This window comes from Lithobates pipiens, unplaced genomic scaffold (genome assembly GCF_037356315.1).
Source record: "Lithobates pipiens isolate NorthernLeopardFrog02 unplaced genomic scaffold, aLitPip1_a1.2 Scaffold_23, whole genome shotgun sequence".
Lineage (NCBI taxonomy): Eukaryota > Metazoa > Chordata > Amphibia > Anura > Ranidae > Lithobates > Lithobates pipiens.
This window is the reverse complement of record NW_027507785.1, coordinates 49109543-49126236: the sequence shown is the minus strand read 5'-3', so window position 1 is coordinate 49126236 and position 16694 is coordinate 49109543. Positions and strand designations below refer to the sequence as shown.

The window sequence follows — 16694 nt, the reverse complement described above, 5'->3', positions numbered from 1 at the left end:
AGAGGTGGGGCAGCTATAATCTCTGGATTTTTAGACCAAAAGGATGTCGGTAAGGGACATTTCAGAGACAGATGAAAAAAAAAAAAAAAGATTTTTACATACTGTCCCTGGTTTTACTGAGGCTGGTAACCCTGATGGGGCCCCCTAGTGGCCCTCGGGCAGTGCCCGAGTGGCCGAATGGTCAGTCCGCCCCTGCTGACAGGTATTGTCTCAATGACTTCATGTAACCTGTCCGCCTTGGGGTTGGAACTCTGTTCCTTGGCTGATTCATAGACACCTAAAGCCCCCATACACACTATCAGATTTTCTACTGAGTTTTTCCTTCAGATTTACCAAAACCATATACCGTATATACTCGAGTATAAGCCGAGATTTTCAGCCCTTTTTTTGAGGCTGAAAGTGCCCCCCCTCGGCTTATACTCGAGTCACCGCCGTCTGTCTACCCGATCAGCGTGTCGAGCAGACAGACGGCGGCCATTCCACAGTTCAAAAGCCGCGCCTCCCTGTCTGTGATAGGCGGAACACTCAATTTCCCAGCAGTCAGTGGTCCGCCTATCACGGACATCCGCTCATCCTCATACTACGGACGAGGATGAGAGGATGTCCGTGATAGGCGGAACACTGACTGCTGGGAAATTGAGTGTTCCGCCTATCACAGACGGAGGCGCGGCTTTTGAACAGTGGAATGGCCGCCGTCTGTCACAGACAAGAAGAGGTGCGGCGATCCTGGCATGTTTTTACATGCAGATCGACACAGGCTGCAGAAGGACAAAGGCACAGGACACAGGTAGGATGGACACACAGGGATGGACGGACACACAGGGATGGACGGACACACAGGGATGGACGGACACACAGGGATGGACAGGCATGTCTCACCCTCGGCTTATACACGAGTCAATACGTTTTCCCATTTTGTTTGTGGTGAATTAGGGGCCTGGGCTTATATTCGGATCGACCTATACTCGAGTATATACGGTAATATGAGGACAAACCTTAGGAGTTTCAATGTGTATGCAATCAGGCAGGCCCTTCTACTACATGGTTTTGGTAAATCTGAAGGAAAAACTCAGCAGATAATCTGATAGTGTGTATGGGGCTTAAGGAGTACTTTTCCCTGTTTTGAAATCACTCTGGCAAATATTTCTTTCTGTTCTGATAAGATCCCTGTCCCTTATTCCATAAATGTTGCTGCCTTGTTGGCAGGAGCATTCTTAGTCCCTATACACACTATTAGATTTTCTGCAGATTTTTTTGTCTTCAGATTTACCAAAACCATGTAGACCAAGGGCCTGCCTCATTGCATACAAATTGAAACTCTTAAGGTTTGACCTCCATATTATATAGTTTTGGTAAATCTAAAGACAAAAATCTGCAGAAAATATAATAGAGTGTTTGGGGTCTTAACCTGTAACTTTCTGAGGTTATTGATAGGCAGGATCAGGGGCGGACTGGCCCTGGGCCACTAGGGAGCCCCATCAGGGTTGCCAGCCATGGTTTGATGCCCCCTTCTGTATCAAGTCATTCCTCTCAAATTGGTGACCATTTTACTTTTGATCCTGGGCCTCAAGTTTGTTTTTTTGTATCCTCTGTCTGTTTGTGTTGGCAAGTTCACCGAACAGGCAGGGGTTTGACCTCTGTCCAGTGTCAGCGTTGGGCTTGTTAGTGGTTGCTGCTATTTGCCCAGCACCAATTGGACATCCCGGCAGTGTAAGCCCTTGTACACACGGTCGGGCATTCTGGACAGAAAATGTTTCCTGTCGGAATATCCGACCGACAAAGTTTTAGAGCTGGGCTATAAAATTTTCCGACAACATGATCTGATGTAGAGAATTCCGATCGGACAAAGTGCCACGCATGCTCAGATCAAATTCCTACACCAAAGCTATTGGATACTAGCCTGAGCGTAGTCCCGTCGTAACGAAATAACGTCATCACGTTACGAACGGTCGGATTTTCCGACAACTTTGTCCGACCGTGTGTATGCAACACCAGTTTCGGACAAAATCCGTCGGACAAAATCCGTCGGACAAAATCCGTCGGACAAAATCCGTCGGACAAAATCCGACGGATTTTGTTGTCGGAAAGTCCGACCGTGTGTACAAAGGCTAAAGCCGCGTACACACGGGCGGACTGTCTGGCCAACTAAGTCCGTCAGACAATCCGACGGACAGTCCGTCCTACTTTCGAATGAACGGACTTGACCACACACGATGAACAAACAGTTCGTTGAAAGCTTGCGCGATGACGTGTACAGCACGTACGACGGGACTAGAAATAGGACGTCCAATACACTGCAATGCAACCTTCTGCCGTGTAAATCCTTTCTGAGCATGCGCCATACTTAGTCCGTCCAACTAGCCTACTCACGAGCGGACTGTCCGCTGAAATGTGTTTCGGCGGACTAAGTTGGACAGACAGTCCGCCCGTGTGTACGCGGCTTTAGACTTCTTGCGTCATTCAATGGACAGAAAGAGAATACGATTTTTGTACCGACTGTTAGGCTGCATTCACACCTGAGCGTTTTCAAGCGTTTTTTTGCGGCGTTTTTTACCGCGATTCGCTGTGTTTTTTACCGCGTTTTTTACCGCAATTTGCCGCTATTTTGTGCAGGGCAAAAGGTCACCAATGTTAAAAGAAGAAAAACGCCCAAATCTGCTCAATTCGAGCGACAAAAAAGGGTCCGGAACTTCAGGCGTTCGGCTTCAGGCGACATGGAGTGGAGATGTGAACCATCTCCATTGAGAATAATAGAATTTTTCCCCTCTAGCGTTTTGTAGCTTCAGGCTTCAAGCTACAAAACGCTCCGGTGTGAATGGGGTCTTAAACCCTCTCTTGGCATCCATTGAGGGACCCCGGTCTTGTTCTCCAAGTTTATGACCATGCTTTTGGTACCGTTTACTGCAAACCAAGATATGCTGGGAAGAGGAGGAGTTACACTGGGCTCGCCACTGTCCAATCCTCCTGTAGGCAGTAGTATAACCAAATAGTAAATGAATTGTTGTGTCCCTCAATGAACTCCAAGAAAAAGATATTACAGTGAGTGCAAAATCCACAGGTTCGGCTTTAAATGTTTTGACTGAAAGGTGATTTTTATTTTTTTATTTTATTGCAGATAGTAATTGTACAGTTCGGTGGAAAGCCATTTAGCTGTGCTCCGCTACAGCTGGACCAGTGGATGTGGTGCATATTTCTCGGCTTTGGAGAACTGGTATGGGGACAGGTAGGTGTCGAACTGATCTAAAACACTTTTTTTTCAGGTTGGTGAGATTCAGAGGAAGTGAAGGTTTTGTACACATTATACAATGCCCTGCTAGAAAAATGTCGACAGGAATCTGCACAGTTTACATTCCATATAATTACACCGGACTCCATTTACAAAAGGTATCTACCGCTTTAGGATCTGTAGTAAATACCCTTTAGCGTTTTTCAAAAACATTTTTGCAATTCACAAAAAAAAAACACTACTAAAATACCGGATGAGCTATTTTATGTGATTCAGTATTGTAGTAGTGAAAGCTAGCGTTACTTTAACACTGGCGTTCTTAACAACCAGTAAGTAGCTGGTTGTTAAGGAGCGGGCAGCTGTTGCATCCTTAGCAACCATAACTCATCTGCTGTCGGCAAGATTCCCTGCTGACAGCAGAATGTAAACATAAGAAGTGTGGGCAGGCATGTACTGGCCATAGGGACTATAGGGAGTTTCCCGGTGGGCCGATGGCTCAGTGGGCCGGTTTCAGTGACAGCCAGTGGCATCACTGGGGGGGACTTTTGGGGCTATAGCCCCCGAATCTGGGGCCCATAGCCCTGAGTCAGTCCAGGAGTCCCCAATCACAGGGTCCCAGCCCACTACCTGCCCTCTTTCTGGTGACCCTGATGTAAGGAGGGGCTCTCTGGGGACCCTGAAGTAAGCCGGAGGCTCTCTGGGGAACCTGATGTAAGAGAGAGGCTCTCTGTGGACCCGGATGTGAAGCGGATGATCTCTGGGGACTCTGATGTAAGGGGGGCTCTCTGGGGACCCTGATGTAAGGAGAAGGCTATATGGGGACCCTGATTTAAGGGGAGGCTCTCTGGGGACCCTGATGTAAGGGGGGCTCTCTAGGGGCTTTTTTGCCCAATTGCTTACAGTTTATATACTGTTTTTTGCGTGTTTACAAAATTAAAGTGGGCCGGTCTGGATGAAGTCCAGGGCCAAATTTTTGTCCCAGTCCAGCCCTGAGTGTGGGCATTATTATTTATTTTTTTAAACAGCAATGGGGGTTCCTCCCCCCCCCCCCAATCCGTACCGGGCCCATTGGGTCTGGTATAGATTTTGAACTAGATGTAAAGGTGAGCTGGGCTAAAAAAACAAAAAAAAACTAAAACCAATAACCTCGACTCTAATATAAAGGCTCAAATGCCACATATATTGAAGGGTCTACAACCCCAAAGAAATAGTGAAAAAATACTAAATGATGTAAAATAGGATATTAGAAAAAATATATATAAGTGAATGGTGTCCTAAATAAATAAGTGAAAATCAAAAATAAACAACAGTATCAAATCACACATGGGGACCTTAGCCAGAGTCCCCCAAAAAGCAAATGATTACAAACAAAAAGACAGTGAATGTCACAGAGTGTATATATCCCTCATGTGTAAAAACGCATAAAGAATTAAAAAATGCAAAACAAAAAACAATTCAAATAAATATACAATGAGAATAAAAAATAAAATAAAAAAATAAAATCAATTAGAGTCCCAAAAAAGAACAGTCAGCAGATGGTGATAATTCGTCCAAAGTGAGGATGAAAAGCTGGCACCCACAATACTTCGTGTCTAAAAGGGTCCGTAAAAGCCACCTCCACCAGTGAAAAAAGGGCGCTTACCAGAGTTGGAGATCTCAGTATCAGTGAGATCAACAGAGCAAGTGTGCAGGAGTTCTGGATGAACCGTCACAGGAGCCACACCGAACTTGTCCTTAACGCAAGCTCCCAAACGTAAAGCGATGGCATCGTTGATCATATAAAAAACAAAGAGGCACTCGCATAGCGTAAAAAAAAAACCTTATTTTAATAAATATCAAAATAAAACTCAATGCACTCACGTGTATATAGAAGAAACAAGACGTATAGTAAGAACGAGCCGGCCGGCTCTCGTTTGCCGCCCGCACTTCCGGGTCTGGCGTAGAACGCGGTGACGTCAGCACGCCGTACCTCCCTGCGCGTTTCGTCACTAGACGGACGTGTTCACATAGATTTTGAACAGATTTCCACATTTAAAAAAAACGTTTTAAATGGTGTGGGGTCCTCCCCAAAATCCATACCAGACCCATGTCCGAGCATGCAGCCCAGCAGGCCGGAACCATACCAGGCCACATGCCCTCAACATGGGGGGGGGGGAGGGGGTGCTCCAAAGCATGTTGATGAGGACAAGGGCCTCTTTTTTTTTTTAAGGATGTAATAAAGGATGTAATAAAGTTTCTTGTATTTTAATAACAGTGTTTTATATGTTCTCACCTAGGCGCATTTAAAGTGGTTGTAAACCCTTACAAACCACTTTGACCTAGATTAAGGCTTACCTGTAGGTCCAAGAAATATCTCCTAAACCTACACGGTTTGGGAGATATTTACCCGAAGACAGCCACCGCTGTCTACGGCGCAGGCGCACTGGGTAAGCCGCAGATCGCGGCGATATGCCGCGAGTGAAGTAATCGCTGCTCCGGCGAATCACAGCGCTGGAACAGCGAGACCCGCAAAGACCCAACAAGAAGATGGATGTGCCGGACTACAGGGGACAGCGGTAACTTCGCTGGCTTCTGTGTCAGGTAAGTGACACATAATGGACTACTATGCGATGCGATGCGATGCATAGTAGTCCATTATGCTTTACCTTTGCAGGCAATCAAAACCCCCATCAGGGTTTACTTCCTCTTTAAAGTCCCGTCTCTATTTTTATATCTACATCCTTCGGGGTGGTTGAGGAGCTTATTAGCTGCCCCTAGATCTGCTTCATAAAGTCTTCTGTTCCATAGGTCATCGCTAGCATCCCGACCAAAAGGTTGAAATTCTTGAAGGGGGCTGGCCGCCTGACACAGAAGGAGGAAAATCAAGAAGAGGAAATGAACGAGGATGCTGAAGAAATAGACCACGCTGAGAGGGAGTTAAGAAGAGGGCAGATCCTCTGGTTCCGGGGACTCAACAGAATACAAACTCAGGTACATGGGTGGCAGCACATTGGTGGGGGGAAGGGAAACAGTATTCCAGGTCCTGGTGCGCTCTATGCCCAGGAAAGCCCAGCTTACCATAAATCTGATGTGCAGTCAATGTATCTTATTATGCCATGGTGCCAAAATACGGTCAACATAGACTGCCAGCAAGGGCAAGAACTAACCTATAGGAAATTGAGTGGATTCATTGGTTCACTTTAATGAAATACTATATCAGAATTTGTTGCATCGAAGCATACTGGAGAAAAACATACTATGAAACCAAGCACTTAACGTTAGTAAGTAATAAACACTGTATTAAAATCCTAAATGTGTAGGCGGTTTAGTACACACACCATGCCATAGAAAATAGCATAAGGAGTATACTTTATATACACTATATGGCCAAAAGTATGTGAACCAGCCCTCCAAGTGATGGAGTTCAGATGTTTCTAGTGAAGGGTCCTCTCAATACTATAATGTACAAAGCCATTGTAGACGATTGTACTCTTCCAACCTTGTGGTAACAGTTTGGCGAAGACCCTTTTCTGTTCCGGCACGACTGTCTCCTGTGCATAAGCCCAGTTCCATAAAGACATGGTTTGATGAGTTTGATTGTTTGGAGGAACTTGAGTGCCCTGCACAGAACTCCGACCTCAAGATTACTGAACAACTTTGGGATGAATTGGAATGTCGATTGGGAGTCAGGTCTTCTCATACGACATCAGTACCCAAAATCTTGTGGAAAGTCTTCTCAGGAAAGTGGAGGCTGGTATAGTCACAAAGGGGCAACTCCATATTCATGGCTTTGGAAAAGGGTTTCCAACAAGCTTATATAGGTGTGATGGTCAGGTGATCACTGAATTCTGGCCATATAGTGTATCGCACCAGAGGAGACAGTATAGTGAGCGTACTGCATACAGCATACCATATGGTATAGTATAGAATGCGTACTACATATAGCACACTATACAGCATAGTATAGAGAGAGTACTACATATAACACACCATACGGCAAAGTATAGAGAGTGTACTACATGTAGCACACCATATGGCATAATATAGATTGAGTACTACATATAGCACACTATACAGTTTAGTATAGAGAAAGTACTACATATAACACACCATACGGCAAAGTATAGAGCGTGTACTACATGTAGTACACCATATGGCATAATATAGATTGAGTACTACATATAGCACACTATACAGTATAGTATAGAGAGAGTACTACATATAACACACCATACGGCAAAGTATAGAGAGTGTACTACATGTAGCACACCATATGGCATAATATAGATTGAGTACTACAGGTAGCACACTATACAGTATAGTATAGAGAGCGTACTACATACAGAACACCATATGGCATAGTATAGAGAGTGTACTACATGTAGCACACCCTATGGCATAGTATAGAATGAGTACTACATATAGCACACTATACAGCATAGTATAGAGCAGTGTTTCTCAACTCCCGTCCTCAAGGCGCCCCGCTAGGTCATGTTTTCAGGCTTTCCATTATTTTGCACAGGTGATTTGATTAGTTTTACCGCCTTAGTAATTATCACAGCTGTTTCATCCGAGGGAAATCCTGAAAACATGACCTGTTGGGGCGCCTTGAGGACTGGAGTTGAGAAACACTGGTATAGAGATTGTACTACATACAGCACACCATAGGGCATAGTATAGCATGAGTCCTACATAAAGCACACTATACAGCATAGTATAGAAAGAGTACTACATGTAGCACACTATACAGCATAGTACAGAGAGCATATTACATATAGAACACCATTCAGCATAGTAAAGAGTGAGTACTACATACAGCACACCATGCAGCATAGTACAGAGAGCATATTACATATAGAACCCCATTCAGCATAGTAAAGAGTGAGTACTCCATACAGCATACCATGCAACATAGTATAGAGAGTGTACTACGTGTAGCACACTATACAGCATAGTATAGAGAGTGTACTACACATACCACACTATATAGCATAGTATAGAGAGTGCATTACATATAGCTAAGCATACCATATGGCTTAGTAAAGAGTGAGTACTACATGTAGCACACTATACAGCATAGTATAGAAAGAGTACTACATGTAGCACACTATACAGCATAGTATAGAGAGCATACTACATATAGAACACCATTCAGCATAGTAAAGAGTACTACATACAGCACACCATGCAGCATAGTATAGAGAGTGTACTACGTGTAGCACACTATACAGCATAGTATAGAGAGTTTACTACGTGTAGCACACTATACAGCATAGTATAGAGAGTGTACTACGTGTAGCACACCATGCAGCATAGTATAGAGAGTGTACTACACATACCACACTATACAGCATAGTATAGAGAGTGTATTACATATAGCTAAGCATACCATATGGCTTAGTAAAGAGTGAGTACTACATATAGCACGCTATACAGCATAGCATAGAGTGAGTACTACTACATACAGCATAGTACAGAGGGCATTCTACATATATCACACCATACAGAACAGTATATAAAGCGTACTAGATTTATCACATACAGCATAGTATGGATTATGTACAATATATATTACAACCTACAGAAAAAACATAGGAGTATAATACATATAAAATTCTATACAGGATAGTACGTTACATATCATACCATGTGTAGCACATAAGGGACTACTACAAAGAGCATCTGCTGCAACCAGTAAGAAAGGGGCATAGGGCCAGTGTCAATGGGTTTTTGTTTGCTTTAGAACTGTTTCTCTCCCCACACAAGTCTATGGGGATGCAAAAGCAGCTGAAGCAGGTCAAATGCAGGTCTTTATTGTACACTTACAATGTAAATATGTACAGTTGTGCTCATAAGTTTACACACCCTGGCAGAATTTATGATTTCTTGCCCATTTTTCAGAATATGAATAACACAAATCTTTTCTCTCACTCGTGGTTGGTGTTTGGCTGAAGCCATTTATTATCAATCAACTGTGTTTACTCTTTTTAAATCATAATCACAACAGAAACTACCCAAATGACACTGATCAAAAGTTTACATACCCTGATGATTTTGGCCTGATAACATGCACACAAGTTGACACAAAGAGGTTTGAATGGCTATTAATAACCATCCTCACCTGTGATCTGGTTGCTTGTAATTAGTGTGTGTGTATAAAAGGTCAATGAGTTTCTGGACTCCTGACAGACCCTTGCATCTTTCATCCAGTGCCGCACTGACGTTTCTGGATTCTGAGTTATGGGGAAAGCAAAAGAATTGTCAAAGGATCTGCGGGAAAAGGTAGTTGAACTGTATAAAACAGGAAAGGGATATAAAAAAAGATATCCAAGGAATTGAGAATGCCAATTAGCAGTGTTCAAACTCTAATCAAGAAGTGGAAAATGAGGGGTTCTGTGGCTGTTTCAAGATGCACAATAAGAAGGCACTTGAAGAAAGATGGGCTGCATGGTCGAGTCGCCAGAAGAAAGCCATTACTATGCAAATGACACACAGTATTCCGCTTACAATACGCCAAACAGCACAGAGACAAGACTCAAACCTTGTGGCACAAAGTCATTAGGATTGATAAGACCAAAATCTAGTTTTTTGGCCACAACCATAAACACTACATTTGGAGAGGAGCCAACGAGGCCTATGATGAAAGGTAAACCGTTCCTACTGTGAAACACGGAGGTGGATCGCTGATGTTTTGGAGATGTGTGAGCTACAAAGGCACAGGAAATTTGGTCAAAATTTTTGGCAAGATGAATGCAGTATGTTATCAAAAAATACTGGAGGAACATTTTCATTCATCAGCCAGGAAGCTGCGCATGGGACGTACTTGGACATTCCAAAATGACAATGGTCATGAATGGTCTCCTGACCTCAATATCATTGAGCCACTCTTAGGAGATCTCAAACGAGCAGTTCATGCAAGACAGCCCAAGAACCAGGGGCGGATCCAGAGTCTAGTTTCGGGAGGGGCACTGCCAGAAAATATTTTTTTTTTGCAGGCAATTTATCGGGAAAATGGCTGGCGTTGTCGCTTCAATCATCACGGCGCTATGGTTGATATGGTGTCAGGATGATTGAAGTGCATTATTTATATTATAACATTGTTATATAAAATTAAATGGTTCAACTCACCATAATCCAGAATCAGTGGGAGCCCTGAGGGTGTCACTTGCCACCGTCGCATGCCACCAGATGCGGCTTGTCACTTGCGACGTCGCCTGCCGCACCTTGCAGATTGTCACTTGCCACGTCACCTGCCACAGCTTGCGGATTGTCACTTGCCACATCACCTGCCACACCTTGCGGATTGTCACTTGCCACACCTTGCGGATTGTCACTTGCCACGTCCCCTGCCAAACCTTGCGGATTGTCACTTGTCATGTCACTTGCCACACTGTGGATTGTCACTTGCCAGGTCACCTTTCGCACTGGGGAGGCAGTGAATGCCTGAAAACTGCCTCAGTGGTGCAAATTGGCACACATTTGCACTTGAATGGTGCTTCCCCCCCTTCTATATAGCAGGTCAGTGACAGAGTTCAGTCACAGCCCCCATTTTTCTGCCACCAAGCCCTGACAGCACGCCCACTCTCCTCTTTCCTTCAGACATGCACTCCTTCCAGCGTGCAAACTCCATCCAAAGCCCTTCGCGCCACCACCCCTCCCCTCACACACTGCTCAGAGGGCGGAGGGGACCCGCTGCATGGTGGACGGGGACGGAAGGGGACGACGTGATGCCTCATCATCACGTCGGCTCCGTGACTGACTCCAAGACGTCACTCGTTGCTAGACGCCAGGTGGCCCAAGCGCTAGCAACGAGTGCAGGGTTGCCATGCCAGCGCCCCAGCTCCACCCACCTCCAGGCTCCTCCTGGTCCCAGCGCCGCATAATTGATCTCTAGAGTCTCTCTCTGTTCCGCTGATCGGATGATGAGAGAGAGACTCGGGCAGCGCTGCAGCCTGCAAATGACTGTTACAATCATGTCGGTGTGATATTTTCGGGGGGGGGGGGCAATTGACCCGTTGCCCCCCCCTGGATCCGCCCCTGCCAAGAACTGGAGGCTTTTTGCCAATTGGAATGGGCAGCTTTACCATCTGAGAAGATAAAGATCCTCATGCACAAATACCACAAAAGACTTCAAGCTGTCATTGATGGTAAAGGGGAGCAATACATGGTATTAAGAACTGGGGTATGTAAACTTTTGATCAGGGTCATTTGGGTAGTTTCTGTTGTCATTATGAGTTAAAAAGAGTAAACACAGCTGATTGATAATAAATGGCTTCAGCCAAACACCAACCATGAGTGAAAGAAATGTTTTGTGCTATCGTTCATATTCTCTGAAAAATGACCAAGAAACCATAAATTCTGCCAGGGTATGTAAACTTATGAGCACAACTGTATATCTCATAAATAAGGTTGTCTGAGGATGCTTACAATTGCTGTAGTAGTCAGTGCTACTACAGTAATAGCAGCTATCTAACAGATCCTATGGCAGTGATGGTCAACCTTGGCAACCCAGATGTTTTGGAACTACATTTCCCATGATGCTCATGCACTCTGCAGTCTAGTTTGGCATCATGGGAAATGTAGTTCCAAAACAACTGGGGTGCCAAGGTTCGCCATCACTGTCCTATGGCATCACCGCCACCATTCACAGAATACCTTGTATTCTTTTAATAAACACAAGGTGTTCTTTGATTGGACAAGGTGGAGAGCTGGGGTGATAGAGTCACAATCTTCGCCTCATCCAATCAGAGAGCATCTTGTATTAACTGAAAAAATACAAGCCTTTCTATAAATACCAGTGGTGCTGGGTGAGCAACCCCTTGCAGTCAGTATGCGGAGGGGAAGGTGTTCAGCAGAAGACCTGGAAGATAGCAACGATCACTGTAGTAGTGCAGACTAACACAGTGATTTCCAGCTTCCACAGTGGTCCACCGGGTATTAAATATGCATACTTTCATTGGCCCAAGTTGTCACAATGTAGTTATGCAATTAGGAATATACCTGAAGTTCAGCTTTAAGCAAGATACCCAAAAATTATTCCTGAACATACGAGTATACTGGATTGCAGCCAAATGGAAATGGGGGCCCGATATTCCGCAAGCCCCCCAGAGATTATTCCTGGACAGATCTACTGGATGATCCAGATTACCAGAACTTGGAAGCCAATCATAGATGAGGAGATGGGGCCGGATCTTCAGTAGACCATCCAACTATATCTGAACAGATGACTTTAGTGAATGAGCCAGATTATCAAAACAGTAGAGTAGGAGACAGAGTCTAATCTTTAGCAAGCCCCCAAAAGATCAGTCCTGGACAAAGGAGTATACCCGATGAGCTAGATTACCAAAATTTGGAAGCCAAGTGTAGATGGGGAGATGAGGCCTTGATCTTCAGCTAGCCACCCAGAGACTATTCCTGAACAGATGAGTATACTGAATGACCCAGATTACCAGAACATAGAAGCCAATCGTAAAGGAGGAAACGGAGACTGATTCCTGAATAGATGAATATACCAGATGAGCTAGATTACCAGAACCTGGAAGCCAAGTGTAGATGGTGAGATGGGGTCTGATCTTCAACGAGCCACCCACAGACTATTCTTAAAACGATGAGTATACTCAAGGGGCAAGAATACCTCCTAAGTGACCTGCAGCCAGTCATAGAGGAAGAGACAGGACTTGATCTTCAGCAAGCCACCCAGAGACTTCTCCTGAACAGATGGGTGTACCGGATGAGCCAGTTTACCTGGACACAGAAACCAATCGTAGAAGGGGATGAATTCCCCAGAGACCACATTCAAATGGATGAGTATACTGGATAAACCAGAATACCTCCTTAGTGACCTGCAGCTACAGAACAGCTTTGGGTTAAGCTATGTTGAAGGTAAGATCCACGTTCTGGACTTCCATCAGTGACAGGGACTGTGTGACTTATCTCAGCCTCTTCACTGTTCAGGTGGCACTTTAGTTGGCCAGCCAAGTGACAACACGGAGTGTAGCAGGTCAAGGCACTTCCAAGGTCTGTCGCCCTCAGAGAGATACAGTATCTGCTTATCCAGGGTCACCCTTTCATGAAGATCAGATCACAGACTTTTTAACATCTACTGTATAAAAAAAAAAATCAAACCATATACTACAGTGGATATATGTTCTTGGTCCTATATTTAGGTATGGAAAAAAGGGGGAAAGACGGCAGCTCTATCTTCCAAAAGTAGCAATTTTATTCTTACAGGTGTTGTACAGATAATGCTAGTCTTGCGCGTTTCGGCCTATAGGCCGAAACACCTAAGGCCTCGTATTATCTGTATCTCACCTGTAAGAAAAAATTACTACTTTTGGAAGATTGAGTTGCTGGCTTCTCCCGTTTTTCATGTTATGTCCTGGTGTATGGAAGACACCACAATACAGTGCATCGATTGCCCGCTCCCTCTGGGAAAATACACCAGATGTTGTTTCTCCTTTCCTATATCTAGGTATGTTAACATTAAGACCATATGGATTATAAGAGTAACTGTACCATATTTACGTGTACGTATGTAATGCCAATGTGTACTACAGAGTGTACGTGTGTTTTGCACAGTATTTACTAGGCTGTATGTGTATATTGCAACCCGGCTCAGTAGTCACTGCATATAACATCCAGGTGTTCTGTCTTTGTGTTGTGTCTTGTCCTTGTGTTGTGTCTTTATTGTATTATTTTTGCCATTTGTTTTTATGTGGGGTGTTGAACAAACCTGTCTCATTCTCTCCTCCGTTACAGATTGAAGTAGTGAATACATTCAAGAGCGGGGCTTCCTTTCAGGGGGCTCTGCGGAGACAATCCTCCACCACCAGCCAGAACCAGGATGTAACAAATGTTTCTAGTCCTAGTCACGTATCGCTAAGCAATGCTCTTTCCTCTCCTACCAGTGCGTCGGCTGCAGCCGCAGGGCGTGAGTGTGTCTTCTTACTGCCTCACATCCACAGAAATGCCAACTCTGGACCCCATTCTGTCTCTGTGAGGAAGCTAGCACAGATAATGGAAACATATCTATGTAATACAGTGAGAACCAACAAGCAGCTGTGCAGCCTGCCAGCCTAGATTGTAACGTTCTATTCGTCCTCTGGTGGTGACTTTCCTCCATTTGTATTTCCATATCATCATTTGTCTTTGCCGTAACATCTAGTTACATAAACCAGATCCATTTTCAGTTGTGTCTCCAGGACGCCTCTTCCCCCCATATATCCACTATCTGTGCTGCGTCCTCACTAGAGTCTCCTCAACCTTCTGACTTCTTCCTTACAGGTGACCATTAACTGTGCAATTCTACAGAGACCGGCAACCACACCAAAAATCATTTCATGTGATCACCATAATATATCCATACATGTACACACCGACAGGTCACGTAGCTATGTATCGGCCATGGAATGCATGGCACAGCGTAGGTGATCAGACAAGAGTCAGTCGAGACCTGTAATCAGAAAGGTAGCCAGTTCACAACCTTGTACAGTCCCAAGTTTCTCCTTTGTCCCAAGTCCAGTGGATATTATAAGGGTGTATGATCCACTGTGAAATTCAGTGTGCTGCCCTTCCAACATGCAATATCGGGATGAACGGTATGACACCGCCCTTTAGTGTGGCGAGAGAAGCTCAGGGAGAGTCCAAAGCTCTCAGATTAATACAGCAATACAATCTATAAATGACCACAGTAACTACACAAAATATAGCATCCAGTCATAAATATGGATTGTTAGACATAGATGAAACAACTTATCTAAAGTCAGGTTTAAAAACAGATGTATGTGGAACAGCTAAAACTGAGAGAAAACAAAATTCTGCTCGAAACCCACACGTCCTTCTCCTAACCTAACTCCACTTCATTCCAGTATCAGTTGACTCAACATTCCTCCCTCCTCCGCCTCATACCAATAACCTCTCCTCCATACCAACATGCTGTGATCTTCAGCTTCCCATTCCTCCATCTCATACTAATATAATGATATAAAACAGCCTCCACTCCACACCAACATGATGAGATCCCTGGCCTTCCCTTCTCCATCTCATACCAATATAATAACATAAACGGCCTTGATGCGATGATGAGATGAGCCTCTCATTTCTCCATCTTATACCAATATAATGACTTCAACAGCCTTCCATCCATACCAACATGACAAGATACCTGGCCTCCCATTTCTCTATCTCATACCAATATAATATCAACAGCCTCCCCTCCATACCAACATTATTAGATCCCCAGCCTCCCATTCCTCCACGTCATGCCAATATAATGATATCAGTAGCTTCCCCTCCATACCAACATTTTTAGATCCCCAGCCTCCCATTCCTCCACGTCATGCCAATATAATGATATCAGTAGCTTCCCCTCCATACCAACATTATTAGATCCCCAGCCTCCCATTCCTCCACGTCATGCCAATATAATTATATCAGTAGCTTCCCCTCCATACCAACATTATGAGATCCCTGGCCTTCCCTTCTCCATCTCATGCCAATATAATAACATAAACTGCCTTGATGCGATGATGAGATGAGCCTCTCATTTCTCCATCTTATACCAATATAATGACTTCAACAGCCTTCCATCTATACCAACATGATAAGATACCTGGCCTCCCATTTCTCTATCTCATACCAATATAATATCAACAGCCTCCCCTCCATACCAACATTATTAGATCCCCAGCCTCCCATTCCTCCACGTCATGCCAATATAATGATATCAGTAGCTTCCCCTCCATACCAACATTATTAGATCCCCAGCCTCCCATTCCTCCACGTCATGCCAATATAATGATATCAGTAGCTTCCCCTCCATACCAACATTATTAGATCCCCAGCCTCCCATTCCTCCACGTCATGCCAATATAATGATATCAGTAGCTTCCCCTCCATACCAACATTATTAGATCCCCAGCCTCCCATTCCTCCACGTCATGCCAATATAATGATATCAGTAGATTCCCCTCCATACCAACATTATTAGATCCCCAGCCTCCCATTCCTCCACGTCATGCCAATATAATTATATCAGTAAATTCCCCTCCATACCAACATTATTAGATCCCCAGCCTCCCATTCCTCCACGTCATGCCAATATAATTATATCAGTAGCTTCCCCTCCATACCAACATTATTAGATCTCTGGCCTTCCCTTCACCATCTGATACCAACATAATGACATAAACAGCTTCCTCTATATACCAATATTATGAGATCTCTAGTCTCCACTTCTCCACCAATATGTTGAGATCATCATATACTTCTCCACCTCATACCAATATAAAGTGTTTATCGAGAAAAGACAGCTGGCCACTCCATAGTCCTCAAGTATTTTATTTTGCCATAGCAGTGAGTGCACAGACAGTGGCAACTGTCTGTGTTCTCACTGGTATGGCAAAATAAAATACTTGAGGACTATGGAGTTGCCAGCTGTCTTTTCTTGATGACTGTCTTGTCTTTTGGTGGATGGGAGGACACCACAGTG

At 44.3% G+C, this 16694-nt stretch overlaps 1 protein-coding gene across 1 annotated transcript in view; it reads left to right on the top strand.

Moving 5' to 3' along the window:
* The window catches only part of ATP2B2 (ATPase plasma membrane Ca2+ transporting 2), a gene marked incomplete in the record, with an annotated part of 240335 nt that overhangs the window by 200916 nt on the left and 22725 nt on the right, over positions 1 to 16694 (top strand). The window contains 2 exon segments of the mRNA XM_077451567.1: positions 3116 to 3223; positions 6014 to 6196. Of these exon segments, the coding sequence (XP_077307693.1) occupies positions 3116 to 3223; positions 6014 to 6196 (291 nt within the window).